The 18,067-nt window shown below is 38.1% G+C and overlaps 1 protein-coding gene across 7 annotated transcripts in view; it reads left to right on the forward strand.

The window, feature by feature from the left end:
• The window catches only part of TRPS1 (transcriptional repressor GATA binding 1), a 254,455-nt gene extending 246,379 nt beyond the window's left edge, over positions 1-8,076 (forward strand). For all 7 annotated transcript variants that reach the window (XM_019642129.1, XM_019642126.1, XM_019642123.1 and 4 more), the window contains one exon: positions 1,396-8,076. In XM_019642129.1, coding sequence (XP_019497674.1) covers positions 1,396-2,457 — 1,062 coding nt within the window. In that variant the 3' untranslated portion in view covers positions 2,458-8,076. The remainder of the gene's footprint in view (positions 1-1,395) is intronic.
• Positions 8,077-18,067: the final 9,991 nt, after the last annotated feature.

An 18,067-nucleotide genomic window follows, 5' to 3' on the forward strand; every position in this document is an offset into this window, starting at 1 on the left:
AGACACATTCCAAAAAGGATTTATATTTATATTTTGTTTAATATATACAAGGCACTTTCTTGCATTCCTATTTCTAGGAATAATTCACAAATTACATAGTGCATATATTCTCATTTTATGGGGAAATTGTTCCTGTTTTGGTAATCTTTTAGAACAATCAGATTTTAGTCCATTTAAAGATTCTTATACATTTTTAACTATAAACATGCATTCATTTATTAAACTTGTTCTTTTGATTTTAGAAATCAAAGCTAGGGCTCTTACTGCAGGTAAACTTTTTATTATAGTCTTATCTGTGGATTTTAGTCATAAACTATAAATACCTGTTGAAGATATACGTAAATACCAATCATATAGTACTTCAAGCTGAATAAAATACTTAAGTTAAAGAAAAGTCAGCATTCAATTTAAGTAGAGAGTACAGAGTTAGAATGACAGATCGGATATTTGAACCAAGGCTACAAATGAATTTACATTTCCAACAGAAAACAAATGCTTCACCTGTTAACAAGGAAAATCTTCCCTAGTGAATGTAAAATATTATTTAAAGGAAAAGTGAGAGGTTGCGGGGGGGGGGGGGCGGGAGAACCTCCCACTAACATGGCTTTGATTATGTGATAACTTTCCTCATGATTCTGTCAGTTTGATTTTTTGGGGTTCTGATATATTTTATGTTCACCTGTGCAGTTATTTAGAAGAATGTATGCATAAGTCAGCTCAGGTTGCCATAACAAACTACCATAGACTGGGTGGCTTAGAAATGTATTTTCCCACATTCTGGAGGCTGAGTCTGAAATCAGAGTCCCAGCATGGTTGAGTTTGGTGAGAGCTCTCTTCCTGGCTTGCAGATGGCCGCCATTCTCACTGTGTCTTCATTTAACCTTATTTACCTCCTAAAGACCATACTTGCCCCAGATACAGTCACATTGGGGGTTAGAGATTCAATGTATGAATATGGGAGTGACACAATTCAATCTATAGCAACGCATACAGTTGTCCTCAAACCCTATCTCTCATGTTACTATGTTGACTCAAAAGTTGAGAAATTTCAGGGAAAAAAACACATTTCTTTAAGTAACTTTCTCCATGATTTTATCCCTAAATGATACAATTCGAAAACCCATTGAGTTTGGAAAATCTGTTTTTAAGTACATTAAAGTTTTCAGTCCCTCATTGCAAAGATGGGCATAATTTAATTAGGCTAAAAAAAAGTGTGCTTCGGTTTCTTCCTCTGGTCCTGCTTGGGGCAAAAAGAGGAGATTTTGTAAATCTATAACATAAAGCCTATTCTTACTTTGTACTGAAGCATGGTTTCTATTTGTGAGGAATTGCTAATGTATTTTAATGTATTTTTTAATGTTTTCCTTTTATGTATTGTGTGTGCATTCTCTACAGACTCCCAGGCCTTTAAACATCATTAAACAAAACAACGGTGAGCAGATTATTAGGAGAAGAACAAGAAAGCGCCTTAACCCAGAGGCACTCCAGGCTGAGCAGCTCAACAAACAGCAGAGAGGTGGCAGTGAGGAGCAGGTCAATGGAAGCCCCTTAGAAAGGAGGTCAGAAGATCATTTAACTGAAAGCCACCAGAGAGAAATTCCGCTCCCGAGCCTGAGTAAATACGAAGCCCAAGGTTCATTGACTAAAAGCCATTCTGCTCAGCCACCGGTCCTGGTCAGCCAAACTCTGGATATTCACAAAAGGATGCAACCTTTGCACATTCAGATAAAAAGTCCTCAGGAAAGTACTGGAGACCCAGGAAATAGTTCATCCGTATCTGAAGGGAAAGGAAGTTCTGAGAGAGGCAGTCCCATCGAAAAGTACATGAGACCTGCGAAACACCCAAATTATTCACCACCAGGCAGCCCTATTGAAAAGTACCAGTACCCCCTTTTTGGACTTCCCTTTGTACATAATGACTTCCAGAGTGAAGCTGATTGGCTGCGGTTCTGGAGTAAATATAAGCTCTCCGTTCCTGGGAATCCGCACTACTTGAGTCATGTGCCTGGCCTACCAAATCCTTGCCAAAACTATGTGCCTTATCCCACCTTCAATCTGCCTCCTCATTTTTCAGCTGTTGGATCAGACAATGACATTCCTCTAGATTTGGCGATCAAGCATTCCAGACCTGGGCCAACTGCAAATGGTGCCTCCAAGGAGAAAACGAAGGCACCGTCCAATGTAAAAAATGAAGGTCCCTTGAATGTAGTAAAAACAGAGAAAGTTGATAGAAGTACTCAAGATGAACTTTCAACGAAATGTGTGCACTGTGGCATTGTCTTTCTGGATGAAGTGATGTATGCTTTGCATATGAGTTGCCATGGTGACAGTGGACCTTTCCAGTGCAGCATATGCCAGCATCTTTGCACGGACAAATATGACTTCACAACTCATATCCAGAGGGGCCTGCATAGGAACAATGCACAAGCGGAAAAAAATGGAAAACCTAAAGAGTAAAACCTTAGCACTTAGCACAATTAAATAGAAATAGGTTTTCTTGATGGGAATTCAATAGCTTGTAATGTCTTATGAAGACCTATTAAAAAAAAAAAAAACTTCATAGAGCCTGCCTTATCCAACATGAAATTCCCTTCTTTTATTATTCTTTCTTTGATGAGTAGGTTACCAAGATTAAAAAGTGAGACAAATGGTCAGTGAGAGAAAAAAAAAAAAAAAAGGAAGATGTTACCTAGTCATGTTCTAGAGCCTAGTAAGTCAGAACCATCTTGGTGAATGTGTACGGTGGAAATAATCCATAAGAAGTATCGTCAGACTACATAATAATTATGTTTGTAAAGAAAGAGATCAAAGCTGTCTAGAATTTGAAAAGGTTTACATATTATAAATCTAAAGCAGTATTGGGCTGGCCATTGGCCCATTTGTTCAAAAACCCATAAATTGTTGCCTAAATTTACAAGTATCATGAAATCCTAGGCAGACGAGGAGAAATCTAATCTCCAGGGCAGTGAAAGGAAAATGGCACCCTCTTCACATCAGTCTCCTCTCATTGACCATGTTTCGGATTTAGACCTAGAAATGAGAGCTGTGGGTAGGCTTGGTGTGAGATCAGCAAGAAAAGTGACAGATGGTGGCACAATGTTTTTGGCCAGCCCTGCCTGTACATACACATGCACACCCCCTCTGATATTTTTGTCCTTTAGATGTTCACATATTCCTTTTCAAAAGTAGTCCTTATGTTTGCAATTTAGGTTCATTTTGTCCAAATATATATGCATTTTTAAAATCAGTGTCCTCAGTTGCTTATGTAGTAATTTTATTTTAGCCAGATATTTTCTTTCCTATATGTGATGAACCAGTGTGGATTTGTGTTTTAAGCCTCCTCTTGATCACTAACCTCACTTGGCACATTATAACTAAAGCGACCCCCTCAGCTCAAAAGAATAGATGGACACGAAAGTTCAGAGACCATGGGCTTAATTTGTTTAGAACACATGGTATTTCTCCACAAGGTAACCTGCTGTATTTATTTATTTTCTTTTGGTTAAATATGATTTCCAAACTTTGTGGTCAGGCAGTGTCTAAGGTTACGTTACCACAGACTGACGGTATGTATACCAATCAATCCCTTCATTCATTAGACTTATACAGGTTTAGTTAAGTAGCATTAAATAGGATTCTTAGAAGTATGTCTTCATAGTACTTTTAATACTTAAGGCTTTGTAAAACTATCCATGAAGGGAAAGCTCCTCAGCATAACTGCTCAGGGAAATAGGGCTAAATAACTGAACATTAAATAATTGGTTAAAGGTGCTGTTAGTCGAGCCTCAATGCTTGCTACAAGGATGTATGTACAAGGACTGACTTTAATAATTTGCATTATATTGTCCCAACCAGTAGTTTATTTTTTGCCACGGAGATGTAGAAGATATTACAAGCTACTGGATGCACTGTCAGATTAACTTATTTCATTAAAGAAGTTGGGAGAACAAATAGGAAAAAAAAAACTTATTTTTCTAGTAAATATTAATGTATTACATTTCAAATAATGGTGCCTGACATATTGAATAATTATTTTCTACAGTGTACGTATGCAACAAAGATATTCCATCATGCATTAGAGTCAGTTCTGGCTCTGCCTAGCTGTTTACATTTGCAAATGTAGCAAACAAGGTAATGAAGCAACTATTTCTATTGCGGTAGATATCTTTTGTGTGTGTGTGTGTGTGTATGTGTGTGTGTGTGTGTGTGTGTGTGTGTGTGTGTGTGTGTGTACGCATTAAAATTGTAAACGGTAACATGAAACAAATGAAAGTTCTTGATATAATGGTATGGAAAACAAGAAGGAAATGAAAATATTTTTATGCCTACTTAGGAAAAAAAAGGGTAGCACTATTCATTCCAAGTACTTTTTTTTTTTTAATTTTTAAGCTCTTAACTCACGTTGTTATGCTTAAAATGATACACATATATCCTCTTTTTATTGCTTTGTCTATGTTTCAGAGGAAACATTTCAGAAATTATTTTGATAAGTGCTGCTGGAACCTGCAGCACTGATGTTTTTATTGCATTCTGTAGTCGCATTTGCACTCCATTTTTACATTAATTCGCAGTTGCTTTGTATTGTTTTGTTTTGTTTGGGTTTTGTTTCTTTTTCCCAGTGCCATGTCTTAGGTTCTGAGAGTTGGATGGCAGGTAGAGTTCAACCAGTTCATGACTGTTGTAGCGAATGAAGTTAAAAAATGTCTTTCTGATGTTGTGTTGTCATTTCCATTCTTGCATTTTCGTTTTCATGTAAAAAAAAGAGAGAGATAGAGACAGAAAGAAAGAAAGAAATCAGGACTAAGCCTTCTGCTTCAGTTTCATTTTGAAAGGGCTCTATTCTGATCTCACCTGTCTGGTAGCTCTCATATTCACAGAAACTAAACTAAAGAGGTGGAATGAGGAGCTTTGATATTCAAATTATGTGATGTAATTTATCTTTCTTAGGAATATAATGAGTGCATCTCAAATGTACAGGCAGAGTTGAGAGGTGGCAATTAATATCTAAAAAAGAGAAGAGACTTCCCAAATAATAACATAATATTTAATTTTCTTAGTAAAAAGACTCGTAACAAAGTGCACTCTGGCTATCCTCCAGCAACATTATATGTGGACTGCTCAAATCAGCAAAATACCAGAAGTTTGGTTAAGTTGGGCAATGTTACAGGTATGACTTTGGGGGCAAAATGACTCCATCAGCAATTTCGTCAGTGTGTCAGACACAGACAAGTTGTTCACTGTTGGCAAGTATGCCTTTTTATTTTCATGTTGTTTTTTGTTTGTTTTTTTTTCCTCAGACAGACTGGGTAGTAATGTTTAGCATTGGAAAATAGATATCACTGTTCTTGGAATATTTATGGTCAGCCTACTTTCGGTAGAATATTCTTGGATAGCATTGATATGCTAGATCTTATTCCGTATTACTTTGTTATTGGGTTTCATTTTTCTTTTCATTGTTAGCCATATTTTGATGGAGAAGAGGTTGGGCTTTTTTAAAAATAGATGAAACTTTATCGTAACACTAAAATACCCCTTATTTTTTGACTTACGAAAGCCTTCGTTCCATCTTTCAAAATATCTTACAAATATGGTTGGTTGGTATGTGTATTTGTATTTGGTTTAAGATGTCTGAGTCAATTCATCGTGAGTGGTGATTTTTCAGTGACCTATGTAGGTACTTCATTGTTTGGAGGCGTTCCAAGATGATTTAGAAATCTCCCCTCTTGGAAAAGGCTTCCCCTTTGATGAAAGCTAGATGCCAGCTAAAATTGTATGCCATTTGAAAACTGTAAGTCTTTTCAAATAACTTGCCTCTATCCTGAATCAAGCTTTGGATCAAATTTTAGGCCAGGCCCAGCTATCCATTCTCATTCTCCTTTCCTCACTCTCCCTTCATCTCTCACGCGTATATTCATAATGTTGTTGCGGATAGAAACATTTTAAGAGCCAGCCCGCCCCACAAGGTTGTGGATTGGGAAACACTACATGACTCTAAGCAAAGGAGAAAAGGATGGAGTTCTAAATGTTAACAACACGTTAACTCTGAGGTTCACAAGGGAAAGAGTGTGCCCATTTTTTCTACATGACATATTGAGATGTTCTTTAAAAAAAAAATCAACTTTACGATAGTGATGTTTTGTTCTAAACTGTTCTCTTTTAGTAACGGTAGATTTTAGAAAACAAGCATGGGAATTCTTTCCTAAGATAATATTAATGAGAAGAAGAAAAAAGGGATGATCTTTAACAGCTCTTTGTTGAAGCCTGTGGTAGCACATTATGTCTATGATTGCACTTGTGCACATAACCTATTATGATCCAATGCAAATACAGCTCCAAAAATATGAAATGTATATATATTTTAAAAATGCCTGAGGATATATGTTTTTTCCTTAATAAATTGAGGAGTATCAGTACTGCTATTAAAATAATGATTAGCCTCCTGCTGTGTGGCTGCAAAACATCGCAAGGTGACCTGTCTTGAGACCTCTGAACTGCCTACCTGTTTAGTTAGTGAACACTCATGCAACTCGAGAGAGGGAATGTCTGTCATCCAGTGGTGGAAGCATGAAGTAAAGCTCCTGTGCTGTATGCCAGCCTTGTGCCTAAAGTTTATGTGAGCTCACAGCTTCCTGTCTTTGGGTTGAGGGCCACGGCAGAAAACAACGCAGGGCATCTTGGGTGAGCAAGTAGGTGAAAGCTTGCTGACTGTCCTAGATGACAAAAGAAAATGAAGAACTCAAATCCAACCTGATCATGAAACTCAATGTGCTAACCAAAGGTAGGTGCTTTTAGGTGGAATTCCATCAGCAGGCAACTGTAAATGAGAAGAGAAAGACACACATCGAGACCTTGAAGGGCTGTGTTGTTTTCCCAAAGAAAGACTTGGCCGAGCGCAGAAGGCATGGCTTCTTCGAAGAGCACTTCCTATTGGTTTTCCAATTACTGTTTCATAGAGTGTGGACTCATGTGTTCCTGATAGCGGTGCAATTGTCTAGAAAGCATCCACGGTTATTTGCAGTAATTAGGACCTTTGGAAGATGCTAGGGCAGAAGTGTGTCAAGTCAGGGATGAAGAAAATGTGAAATTCAACATTGATCCACACATGGAAAACTGGATAACGAATGCTCATGTGTTGTTCTCTTGAAAGGTAGAGTTGTAAGCTTCACTTTGTCCTACACCAGAGAAAAGCAAGAGTAACTTGACATGGAAATAACGTTTAGCCTTCATCAGAGAAAATGGTCCTTCAAGACCCATAAGTTCCAAAACTGTATTCTCATTTTACCCCTGGTTGGTTTTCATTATATGACCTGCAGCAAATCACTTTTTCTTTTTTTTGTGCCTCAGGTTCCTCACCTGTAAAGTGGAAAAAAATATATATTAATAATAATAATATTAATAATAATAATGGTAATGTAGTACTTGTTTGTAAAGCACTTTGAGACCCTTGGTTGAAAGGCACCATGGGAGTGCCAAGTATTATTATATGGCCAAGGGGCTTATTTAAACTCTCAGTTCCCAAGGGCCAGGAGAGGTTGGGGTCATTTTTGTTAGAGATGAGCTGTAAATATCATAACTAGACAGCCTGTAGTGTTGGCTATGAAGAGGCAAAACTATTACAAGGCTGATAAAACCATAGTTTCTTAATGGCTACCAACAAGGCAAATATCACGATAGGAAATGCCAAATTCCTTAGGGTGGACAATTTGACAACATGGATAATGTTGGGGGTGGGGGGGGATGGAAGTGGGAAACATCTCAAAATGCCAATGTAAAATTAACTTACAGCAATATTCACCAGCAGAAAATGTCTTTCATATGGAATGATTTCATGTTGCTAAGAAAAAAATTCAATTTGTAGTCCTGATTTGAATATTAGAATGTTGGCTATAATAGTTCTGTTCTTACAACACATGGATTCTTTTTTTGTTGTTTTATTTAATTTTGTTTTCATAGTGCATGTTCATTTCTACTCACAAACATGTTCTTGGTGTATTTCTTATGCAAACAATCTTCAGGCAGCAAAGATGTCTGTTACATCTAAACTTGAATAATAAAGTTTTACCACCAGTTATACATGATGGCGTTGGTATGGTTTATATGGATTCACTTTCATCTATGTAGCAATAGGAAATACACACCATTGTAACATATAGACAGGCTTTGGTGAATTGAGAAGGTGAAATCTAATCACCGCTTTAAAAAAATATGACTAAGATTGAAAAAGCCTGGATTCTCTCAGCTTGTTTTGTTTTGCTTTGCTTTCTTTCCTTTAACCAATTAATCTCTTATGGATAGATTTTGTGTAAAAAAGTTATAGTTTCTTTAGGAAGATTAACAATAAAAATTGTGTTTATTTCAACATTGATTGAGTATCAAGTATTGAGTGTTGAGTATTGGGTAATAATTATGTTACAATATGTAAAATCTGCTTTTGAAGTGGGACCTTGATTCAGTTCAATATACCCACATGAATATGATGTGAAGATCCTGATAAGTCATCTCAAGAATTATATTCATATATGACATGTCTCGTGTGTTTGCTTAAAATGAAATTAATCAGAGGAGGTTTCCTAAAGGATGATTTTGAAAGAGGGAAGAGGCAGAAAAAAATCTGGGCAGGAAAGGACCTGAGAACACTCCCCCAAGTGTTTTTAACCAGCAGAAAACAACACAAAAAGTTTAGGATATAAAGTACATAAATAACTCATTGCTTCAGAAGATTGGTTTTGAGAATTTCAAATTAACTAGTGTCTACCCTCCTTGCACAATCTTCACTTCTCATTTTTGGGAACCTAAATTAACAAATCCTTTAATTTTTTTCTAGCTTTCTCTTCTCCCCTGTTTTGAAAACAGCAGAGTAGAGGCTTTGAGGGGCTTGCACAGCTGCAAGAAGCTTGTTTAAAAGCTGGAGGCAATGTTCTCTAGATAAGAGTATGGTAATAACATTTGAATGTGATTTCTTTTCCTTATATAGAATCTGATGCTTCTCTCAGGCACCACTTTTCAGATACAGTTGAATACACTTGGTTCTCACCCAGGACTGTCAGAATCTTGTTCTTGGAGAAATGTGTGTCCATCAGCTATTTATTACACTATTGTTGGAGAAGGGAGACGCTTGAGTCCGCACTGTTACCCTTCCCTCACCTTTTGGTCTCCCAGGGTAGAGCAAGAGTCAGAAACTCAGTTGCACAAAGGAGCAGGGAAGTGTAGCCCGTGTGGGGGAAGTCAGCTGGGTGGAGACTTGGGGAACTGCAGACTAGAAAGTCAGCCTTTCCTAGGCTCTAAATATTGCCAAGCTGACTTATGTTCCAGATTTTTCAGTTTTCAAGAAAAACTGGACAAAGGGAATTTTATATGAAATCTAATTTTTAATGTCAGTGACTGACTCTTTTTTTAATACTACAAGCCAAACAAAACACTTGATCAGAATAAATTCTACCCGTAGACTGGCAGAGTGTGACCCCTGGAGCTTGAACAATAGTGAACTCTGGTAACTGGCGGGGAGGAAATTGGGCAAAGGGCTGAGGTTAGCTGTGGCTCCTCTGGGTTTTGTCTCAGGTCCCAGTGCATCGCCAGCTCTGCCAGGAAACCCGAAAGCACTGTGGCAGCAGCACCTGCCTGATGCCTTCAGAGCCAAATTTGCTTAAGACGAAAAACATTTGCACAGACGAGAAATAAGCCTTATTGCTGGAGCACACTGCAATTACTTTGTACTTTTGTCTTCCATCTTTGTGACCCCAAGTACAATTTTGTTTTAAATTTTTATTTTTTAATTATAGTCGACATTCAATGTTATTTTATATTAGTTTCAGGTGTTCAGTGTAGTGGTTAGACATTTCTATAATTTATGAAATGATCCCTCAATTATTCTGGTATCTACCTGGCACTATACACATTACAATATTACTGACTATATTCCCTATGCTGTACTTCACATCCCCATGATCATTCCTTATGAACCAGCAATTCCACCCCTGGGTATTTCTTGAAAGAAATTCAAAACACTAATTCGCAAAGATATATGCACCCATATGTTCATTGCAGCACTATTCACGATAGCCAAGCCATAGAAGCAGCCTAGGTGCCCATCAATAGGCCATCGGATAAAGACGATGTGGTGCATATCATATACACAATGGAATATTACGCAGCCATAAAAAAGAAGAAAATCTTACCATTTGCGACAACATGGATGAACCTAGAGGATATAATGCTAATTGAAGTAAGTCAGACAAAAGACAAATACCGTATGATTTCACTTAAATGTGGACTCTAAAGAACAAAATAAACAGACAAAACAGAAACACTTGTAGATACAGAGAATTTTTCTCTCAACACACTGGTATGAACAAAAACTATCAAAAATTGCAAAAGTCAATGTTCAGTCACATCCAAGATGTCCTTTTATCCCTCTCCATGTCATATTTTAGAATGAAACTCGCAGGTAGAACAGTAAAGCATAATAATCTATGTGAATGGAGGGGCCTTTTCTGTTACAGTTGATAGTTTTAATGGATAAAGAGTTTTTAAAAATACAAATAAGTGATTTTTATAATGAAATTTTATTGCTGTTTTTATAATACTCTTCAATATATTCAGGATGTCAGTAATCTGAAATTCATCTTTCATAAATTACAGTATTTATATTGAATATATTACATGAAGTAACAACCTGTTCTTTTAGCTTCCTACTCAACAACAAACAATAAACAAATATGAACTGTTTTCTTCAGGCAAGCAGTAGAGACAGATAGCAAGGGTTATTAGAGAGAAAATATAATAGAAACTGTTTAAATTATACCCATAAATAGAAGGTAAATATCCAAGTTAAAACTGCATAAGCACTCAACTGTAAGCAATTTCCCAGGAATGTTTATGAAAATGCACAAATACATCACAGACTTTTTCTCAGAACATGAAAGTAACATCTGCCCTCGTCGTATTTACACATTAGTCGTTTTTTATAGTATAATATACCACCAATGGTATTTTCTTCAGATATTTTTTTTCTATGTAGCACTTACAACTCAATGGACTGATGTATCCTAAAAAGCATATATACAACATTAAGTTTACAAAGCTGGTTTGTTTTATTTTAAATTTTACAGCTGCCTTGATGTCTTTTCTCTAGTGAAATCATTGCTGTTAGTTTATTGTTTGTTGGTGATGACACACAGTACAAACTCAGGCTCCGTGCATTTATTCAACAAATATTAATTGAGTCTTTGCTGTGTACCAGGCACTATTCCAGTCATTTGGATTATCTCAATGAAAGAAAGTAGGCCCAAACTCCTGTTTATGTGGAAGGAAGATAGACAATAAATATACATATACAATAAATACATGAATAACATTTCATGTTAGAAGATGATAAATGCTCTAGAGAAAAAGTAAAGCAGTGTTAAAGTGAAGAGGGGTAGATGGATGCCATATTCAACAGGCTAAACAAGAGTGCAGCCCTCATTTGAGCCAAGACTTAAAGGAGGGACTGGTAGAGCGAACAGCTGGTGCAAAGGCCCTGAGTGAGAGTACACCTGGTAAGTTTGAGAAGGAGCAAGAGGGCCAATATGGCTGGGGCAGGGTAAACCAGAGGGAGAGGGTTTAGAAAAATTCACTCAGAGACTAAAACATTGAGGTGGGCAGAAATCATATCATTTAGGACATTGTAGGTCCCTTTGAGGATTGTGGTTTTTATGCTGTCTGAAGTGGAGAAGTACTTGAGCGTTTTGAGCAGAGGTGTGTTCTTTGGTTTATGTTTTAATGGGACCATTCTCTTCTATGCTTGGGACAAATCAGTGGAAGTAAGGATACAAGGACAGAAACAAGGAGACCAGGTTGGAAGCTAAGTTAGTAATCTCTGCAACAAATGAGAGTAACAGAAAAGCATTAAACTTCCAGAGATGATTTTGGAAGTAGAACAAAACTAGATGGCCTGGATGTGTAGGGTGTGAGAGAAAGGGAAGAGTAAATCTGTTCTTACAACAGCTCGGAATAGATTTAACAAATCAGTTTCGGAGGAGACAAGGAAAGGAGTGAAATTTTGGACAAGCTACCTTTAAGATCCAAACAGAAAGGTCAAGTAGACTGTTAGATCTATGAGTGGAGAGTTGAATAAGCATTAGCATATAGACGATATTTAAAATCAGGAGACCGGTCGAGATAATCTAGGGTGTGAAGAATTAGAGAAGAAAATATGCCCAATATTTGAAATTAGGGAAATGTGGAGACGCTAGCAACAGAAACCAAGGAGAGAGAGCTTGTGAAGTAGAAGGAAAACCAAGAGAATAAGGTATGGAAACCTAGGAAAACGAAAATGTATCACCAAGACGGGAGCGGTTGACTTTAGAAGATACTGCTGATGGGTCAAGTAGGATAAATACAGAGCACTGGTCATTAGCTTTGGCAGCTTGAAGGTCACCAGCAGAGTGGGCTATATAATTCGTGGGGCCCAGAGCAAACTGAACATGCAGGGCCCCCTTGCCTCAAAATTAAGAATTTCAGGATAGTGACATCAGAGCCTTTAATGAAGCTCAGAGCCCTGTGCAAAACTGCACAGGGAATGTACCCGACATGCCCATGAAGCTGTCCTTGGTCAACAGTGTGTTGACAACAGCAGTTCTAAGTGGCAAGGCAGGTATGAAAGCCTGAGGGAGTTAATTTAAGAGAGCCTAGGAAGAGAGGTTTGGAGAACTGAGTGTAGAAACAACTTGGGGAGCTTTGCTATAAAGGGGACCAGTAAAAGGGGTGATAACTGGCCCGAGATGTTGGATCAATAGAACGTTTTTTATCCTGGTTTGATTACAATGGGGAAAACGAGAACATTTTGCTACAGAGGACAATGCAGTAGGGAGGGCCTTAACTCATAGGCGAGAGGAAAAAAATAGCTGGGCTGTTGATCTTTAACAGGTAAGCAGATGAAAGGAGATAGGATCTTCTGCCCAAGTGAAGAGGATGACTTTAAAAAAGAAACAAATAGTTCACATTCATTGTCACAGTTGGCAGCAGACTGTGTAAGACACAGATGTTGGTACATGTGTGGATCTGATGGCAGAGTCCCCGGAAGTGCTATTCTCTTGGTGAGATGATTTCCTTGTGGCACTACTGTTCTGCTTATTACTCCTTTCAGAACTCCAAAGCACTCCATCAGAAGCAAGTCAGTTTATATATTAAATAAGCCAATACGGGTTTTTCTTATATAGCCCAATGGCATTTGGATATTTGGATCAAGTCAGAAAACTCAATTGACCGAAGATGGTATTTGAATCTCAAAATCCAAATTCCTTCAAATTTTACTTTAAAATTACTTTTGTAAAAATCTGCCCCAACATATTCATTTGGTTTAGTTCAAAATATTATAGTTCATTTTCTTAAATTTATTTTATTTATTTTTTAATTTTTTGAAGATTTTTATTGAAATATAGCTAACATACAATATTATACTAGTTTCAGGTGTACACAGTTATTCAACATTTATATACCTGAAGGAGTGATGGCCATAAGTCCAACAACCATCTGGCACTGTACCACACTATCACAATATTAGTGACTATATGCCCTATGCTGTACATTACATCCCCATGACTTACTTGTTTTATACCTGGAAATTTGAACCTCTTATTCCCCTTCACCTTTCCCCCAGTTTTTTAATTTTTCAATTAAAGTTGACATTCAATTATTATTTTATATTAATTTCAGGTTTACAGCAAAATGGTTAGACATTTATATAATTTAAGAAGTGATCTCCCTGACTAGTCTAGTACCCACCTGGCACTATACATAGTTATTTCCATACTATTGACTATATTCCCTATGCTTTACATCCTCATGACTATTGTGCAACTACCATTTGTACTAAATGCCTTCACCTTTTTCACCCTGTTTCCCAACCCCCCTCCCATCCCTCACGCCAATAAATCTAGTATTAACTGACACCATACATAGTTATTACAATATTATTGACTCTATTCCTTATGCTATACCCTACATCCCCATAACTACTTTGTAATGATCAATTTGTACTTCTCAATCCCTTCTCCTTTTTCACCCATTCCCAACCCCCTTGCCATCTGGCAACCATCAAAATGTCCTCTGTATCTAAGAGTTTGTTTCTGTTTTGTTTGTTTTGTTCTTTAGATTCCACATATAAGAAAAATCACATTACATCAGTCTTTCACTGTCAGACATACTCCACTTAGCACAATACCCTTCAGGTCCATCCAAGCCACCGCAGATGGCAAGAACCCATTCCCTTCCATGATCGAGCAATATTCCATTGTATATATGTACCACCTCCTATTTATCCGTTCATCCATCAACAGACATCAAGGCTGCCTCCACATCTTGGCCATTGTAAATTATGCTGCAATGAGCATATGAATGCACATATCCCCTTAAAGTAGCCTTTTGGCTTTTCTCAGATAAATACCCAGAAGTGGGATTACTGGGTCCTTCTTTGTCACATGTTATAGTCTTTGTTTTAAAGTTTGTTTTGTCTGGTATAAGTATTGCTACCACAGGTTTTTGTTTTGTTTTCCCATTTCCATTTTCAATAAATATCTTTTTCCGATCCTTTAACTTTCAGTCTGTTTTTGACTTTGAACTCAAGTGAGTCTCTTGCAGGCAGCATATGTAAGAGTATGGCTTTCGTCTCCATTCAGCCACCCTATGTCTTTTGATTGGAGCATTTAATCTACTTACAGTTAAACAACTTGTTGATAGATATGTAGTTATTTCCATTTCCTTTTTGCTTGCTTTCTTTTTCTTTCTTTCTTTTTTCATCTTAAAGAAGTCCCTCTAACATTCCTTTTAATACCGGTTTGGTAGGGAGGAACTCTTTTAGCTATTTCTTGTCTGGGAAGCTCTTTATCTGTCCTTCAATTCTAAGTGATAGCTTTGCTGAGTAAAGTAATCTTGGTTGTAGGTCCTTGTTTTTTATTACTTTGAATATTTTCTGCCAATCCCTTCTAGCCTGCAAAGTCTCTGTTGAGAAATCAACTGACAGTCTTATAGGAGCTCCCTTGTAGGTAATTGCTTTTCTCTTGCTTCTTTTAAGATTCTCTCTTTGTCTTTAACCTTTGGCATCTTAATTATGATGTGTCTTGGTGTGGGCCTGTTTGGGTTCATCTTGTTTAGGACTCTCTGTGCTCTCTGGCCTTGTATGTTTATTTCCTTCCCCAGGTTAGGGAAATTTTCCATCATTGTTTCTTCAAATCAGCTTTCAATCCCCCAACCCCACCCCCAACTTTCATCTGCTTCTGGTATCCCTATGATGCAAATGTTGGTATGCTTGATGTTGTCCCAGAGGTCCCTTAAATGCTCCTCATTTTTTTGGATTTTTTTCTCTTTTTGCTGTTCTGATTGGGTATTTTCTGCTTCATTATCTTCTAAATCACTGATTCCATCCCTTGCTTTATCTAATCTACTCTTGATTCCCTCTAATGTATTCTTCCATTCAGTTATTGTATCCTTTTTTTCCGACTTGTTCTTTTTTTATGTGTTCTATCTCCATTTTTATGTTTCCTAACTCTCTGTTGAAGTTCTCCCTGAGATCACGGAGCATCCTTATACCCAGTGTTTGGAACTCTGCATCTGGTAGGTTGCTTATCTCCATTTTGTTTTGTTCTTTTTCTGGAGCTTTGTTCTGTTCTTTTTTAGGGGACATGTTTCTTTTTCTCCCCATTTTGGTTGCCTCCCTGTGTTTGTTTCTGTGTAGGGCTGCTATGTCTCCCACTCTTAGTACAGTGGCCTTATGTTGTAGGTATCCTGTGGGACCCAGTGGTGCAGTCTCCCTGGTCACCAGAGCCAGGTGCTCCAGGTGTGTCCCTTATGTGGGTTGTGTGTGCCTTCCTGTTATAGTTAAGATTTGACTGCTGTTTGCACATCAGTGGGAGGAATTGACTCTCAGGCTGATTGGTTGTGAGGACTGACTGTGATTACAGTGGAGGAAATGTTGTGCAAGGATGACCCTACAGAGCAGGGTTTGCTTTAGTGGGGCTCTGGTACCTGCCCAGTCTGCCCTTTGGATATGTTGTCCTTGGAGGTGGCTGGGTGATGTTCTGGCCCAGTCTGAAGCTGGCTCCTGGGCCTGCCAGCCCCGGGCCTCCTGGGGGGAAACCCACTACAAGCCAAGTTCAGCTGTAGTCTGTGTCCTGCCCGGGTTCCCCTGGAATGAGCCACAATGCAATCCAATGATGGCCACTGCCTGAACTGAACTGGAAATTACCTTGAGAGGCCAAATCATGAACTAAGGCCAGCTGCTACTGGTGCCAGGCTTAGGGCTGTTCAGGCAGAGATAAGGGACACCTGTGGTTAGCCAGAGGTAAGCCAGATACTGCTTGTTTGGGTCTTGTGAAACTTCAAGAGATTTTATGAATGTCTGCAGCATGAGCCACAGGCAGCCATTGATATGAAAAAGCCACTGGAAGCTCCTTGAGTGTGCCCAAAAGTTGGGTGGTACATGGTCTCAGGGAATCACCAGGGCACGGCAAATGAACAGCATTAGCCAGTTTGATAGAGACTTAGATATGGCAGTCACCTGTGTCTGCTTGCAGGGATGGGGTGGGCTCAACAAAGAAACAATGGCTTCTGCTAGCTCCTCCATCCAGAAGAAAGCTGCTCCTCCAGTCCTCACCCTGAAACTAGACGATTCCTTTCCTCCCTGTACGTCTCTGGTGGCTTTGGAGCTGCCACTCCAGTGCTAGAGCTCAGAGCAAGTGAGTTTGTTCATAAGTGTGTGCACAGTCCCTTTAAGAGGAGTGCCTGGGACTGCAGACACCCTCTCTCTCACTCAGCCATAATCTCTGCTGCTCTTCAAAGCCAGAAATTATGAGGACTTTTCTCCCCAGTACTGAAACCCTGGGCTGGGGAGGGGTGGGATCCTACACTCCTCAGTGGGGTATCTCCACAGCTGAGATATTCTCTTCCAGTTTTTAATGGTCACATGTAGATGTGTGACCAGACTGTTCCATGTCTCTGCCCCTCCTACCAGTCTCGAGGTGGCTTCTTTGGTATGTCTGTAGTGGTAAGGCTTCGGTTCAGCTAGACTTCAGGTAATTCTCAATAATGGTGGTTCTGGTGTTTAGTTGTAATTGATGTGGTCCTGAGAAGAGGTGAACACAGCATTTACCTACTCTTCCATCTTGACCAGAAATCTCATTTTCTTAAATTTTAAGAAATATTTTTTTAAAAGACAGCATGCACTTTGTTAAGCTAAGAAGGAACACTACAGGAGGTATAGCATTCTTAGATTCTCTTAGCCATCTTACACATTTGTGAAGACCCCAGTAAAATGCAGGATTTTACTATTTTTCTTATGATTTTGATTGACTTTTTGAGTGAATTAATTCATGTTTATTGAGTTCTGATTCCAGACTCAGAGTTGTGCAAGATCAGTAAAAGAGACAAAGAATTTTTCCTTTGATTCACACCAATGGCCTTAAGACCTTAACAAACTCTGAGTTGATAAATTTTTATTTCAACCAAGTCTAAAGAGATACATTTTCATTTCAATTAAGTTCAAAGATGAACACATCATTTTGACACAAAGCCCACAACTGAATGTCTCATTCCCAGACTGCTCACAACACTCAAGCATTGAAGCCACTAAAACTTCCTCCTTTTAACCTTCCTGTCCTCAACCACTTTAACCTCAAAACAAGCTCTAAAATGTTTTATAATTAATAAGAATTGGTCGTTTTAAGACAAACACCAATCTGCAGCTCCGTTGATAGTTAATTCAGTTATAGAATGTTCTTGTACATAGAAAATATTTTTTGGTATTTCTTAAAGGTATAAACACCCAGAGAAAAGAGTGCTGCCTGTTGGCACACACCATCGTCCATGATGATATTAGATAGTTGATCATTTTAGATGAACTAAGGAAATATAAATCAACATTTTATAAGCATTAATGCATTAGATTGTGTTTTAAAATTATTTTATCTAAAAGGAGAACATGAAAGATAACAACAATAAACTAAGCCAAAACCTTAAAAGTTGTTTTAACATACTGACTTCTATTTGGGGGACAGTTTTCATGGAATTCTTGGAAAAGATTTGTAGACAGTTC

This window comes from Hipposideros armiger, unplaced genomic scaffold (genome assembly GCF_001890085.2).
Source record: "Hipposideros armiger isolate ML-2016 unplaced genomic scaffold, ASM189008v1 scaffold_65, whole genome shotgun sequence".
Lineage (NCBI taxonomy): Eukaryota > Metazoa > Chordata > Mammalia > Chiroptera > Hipposideridae > Hipposideros > Hipposideros armiger.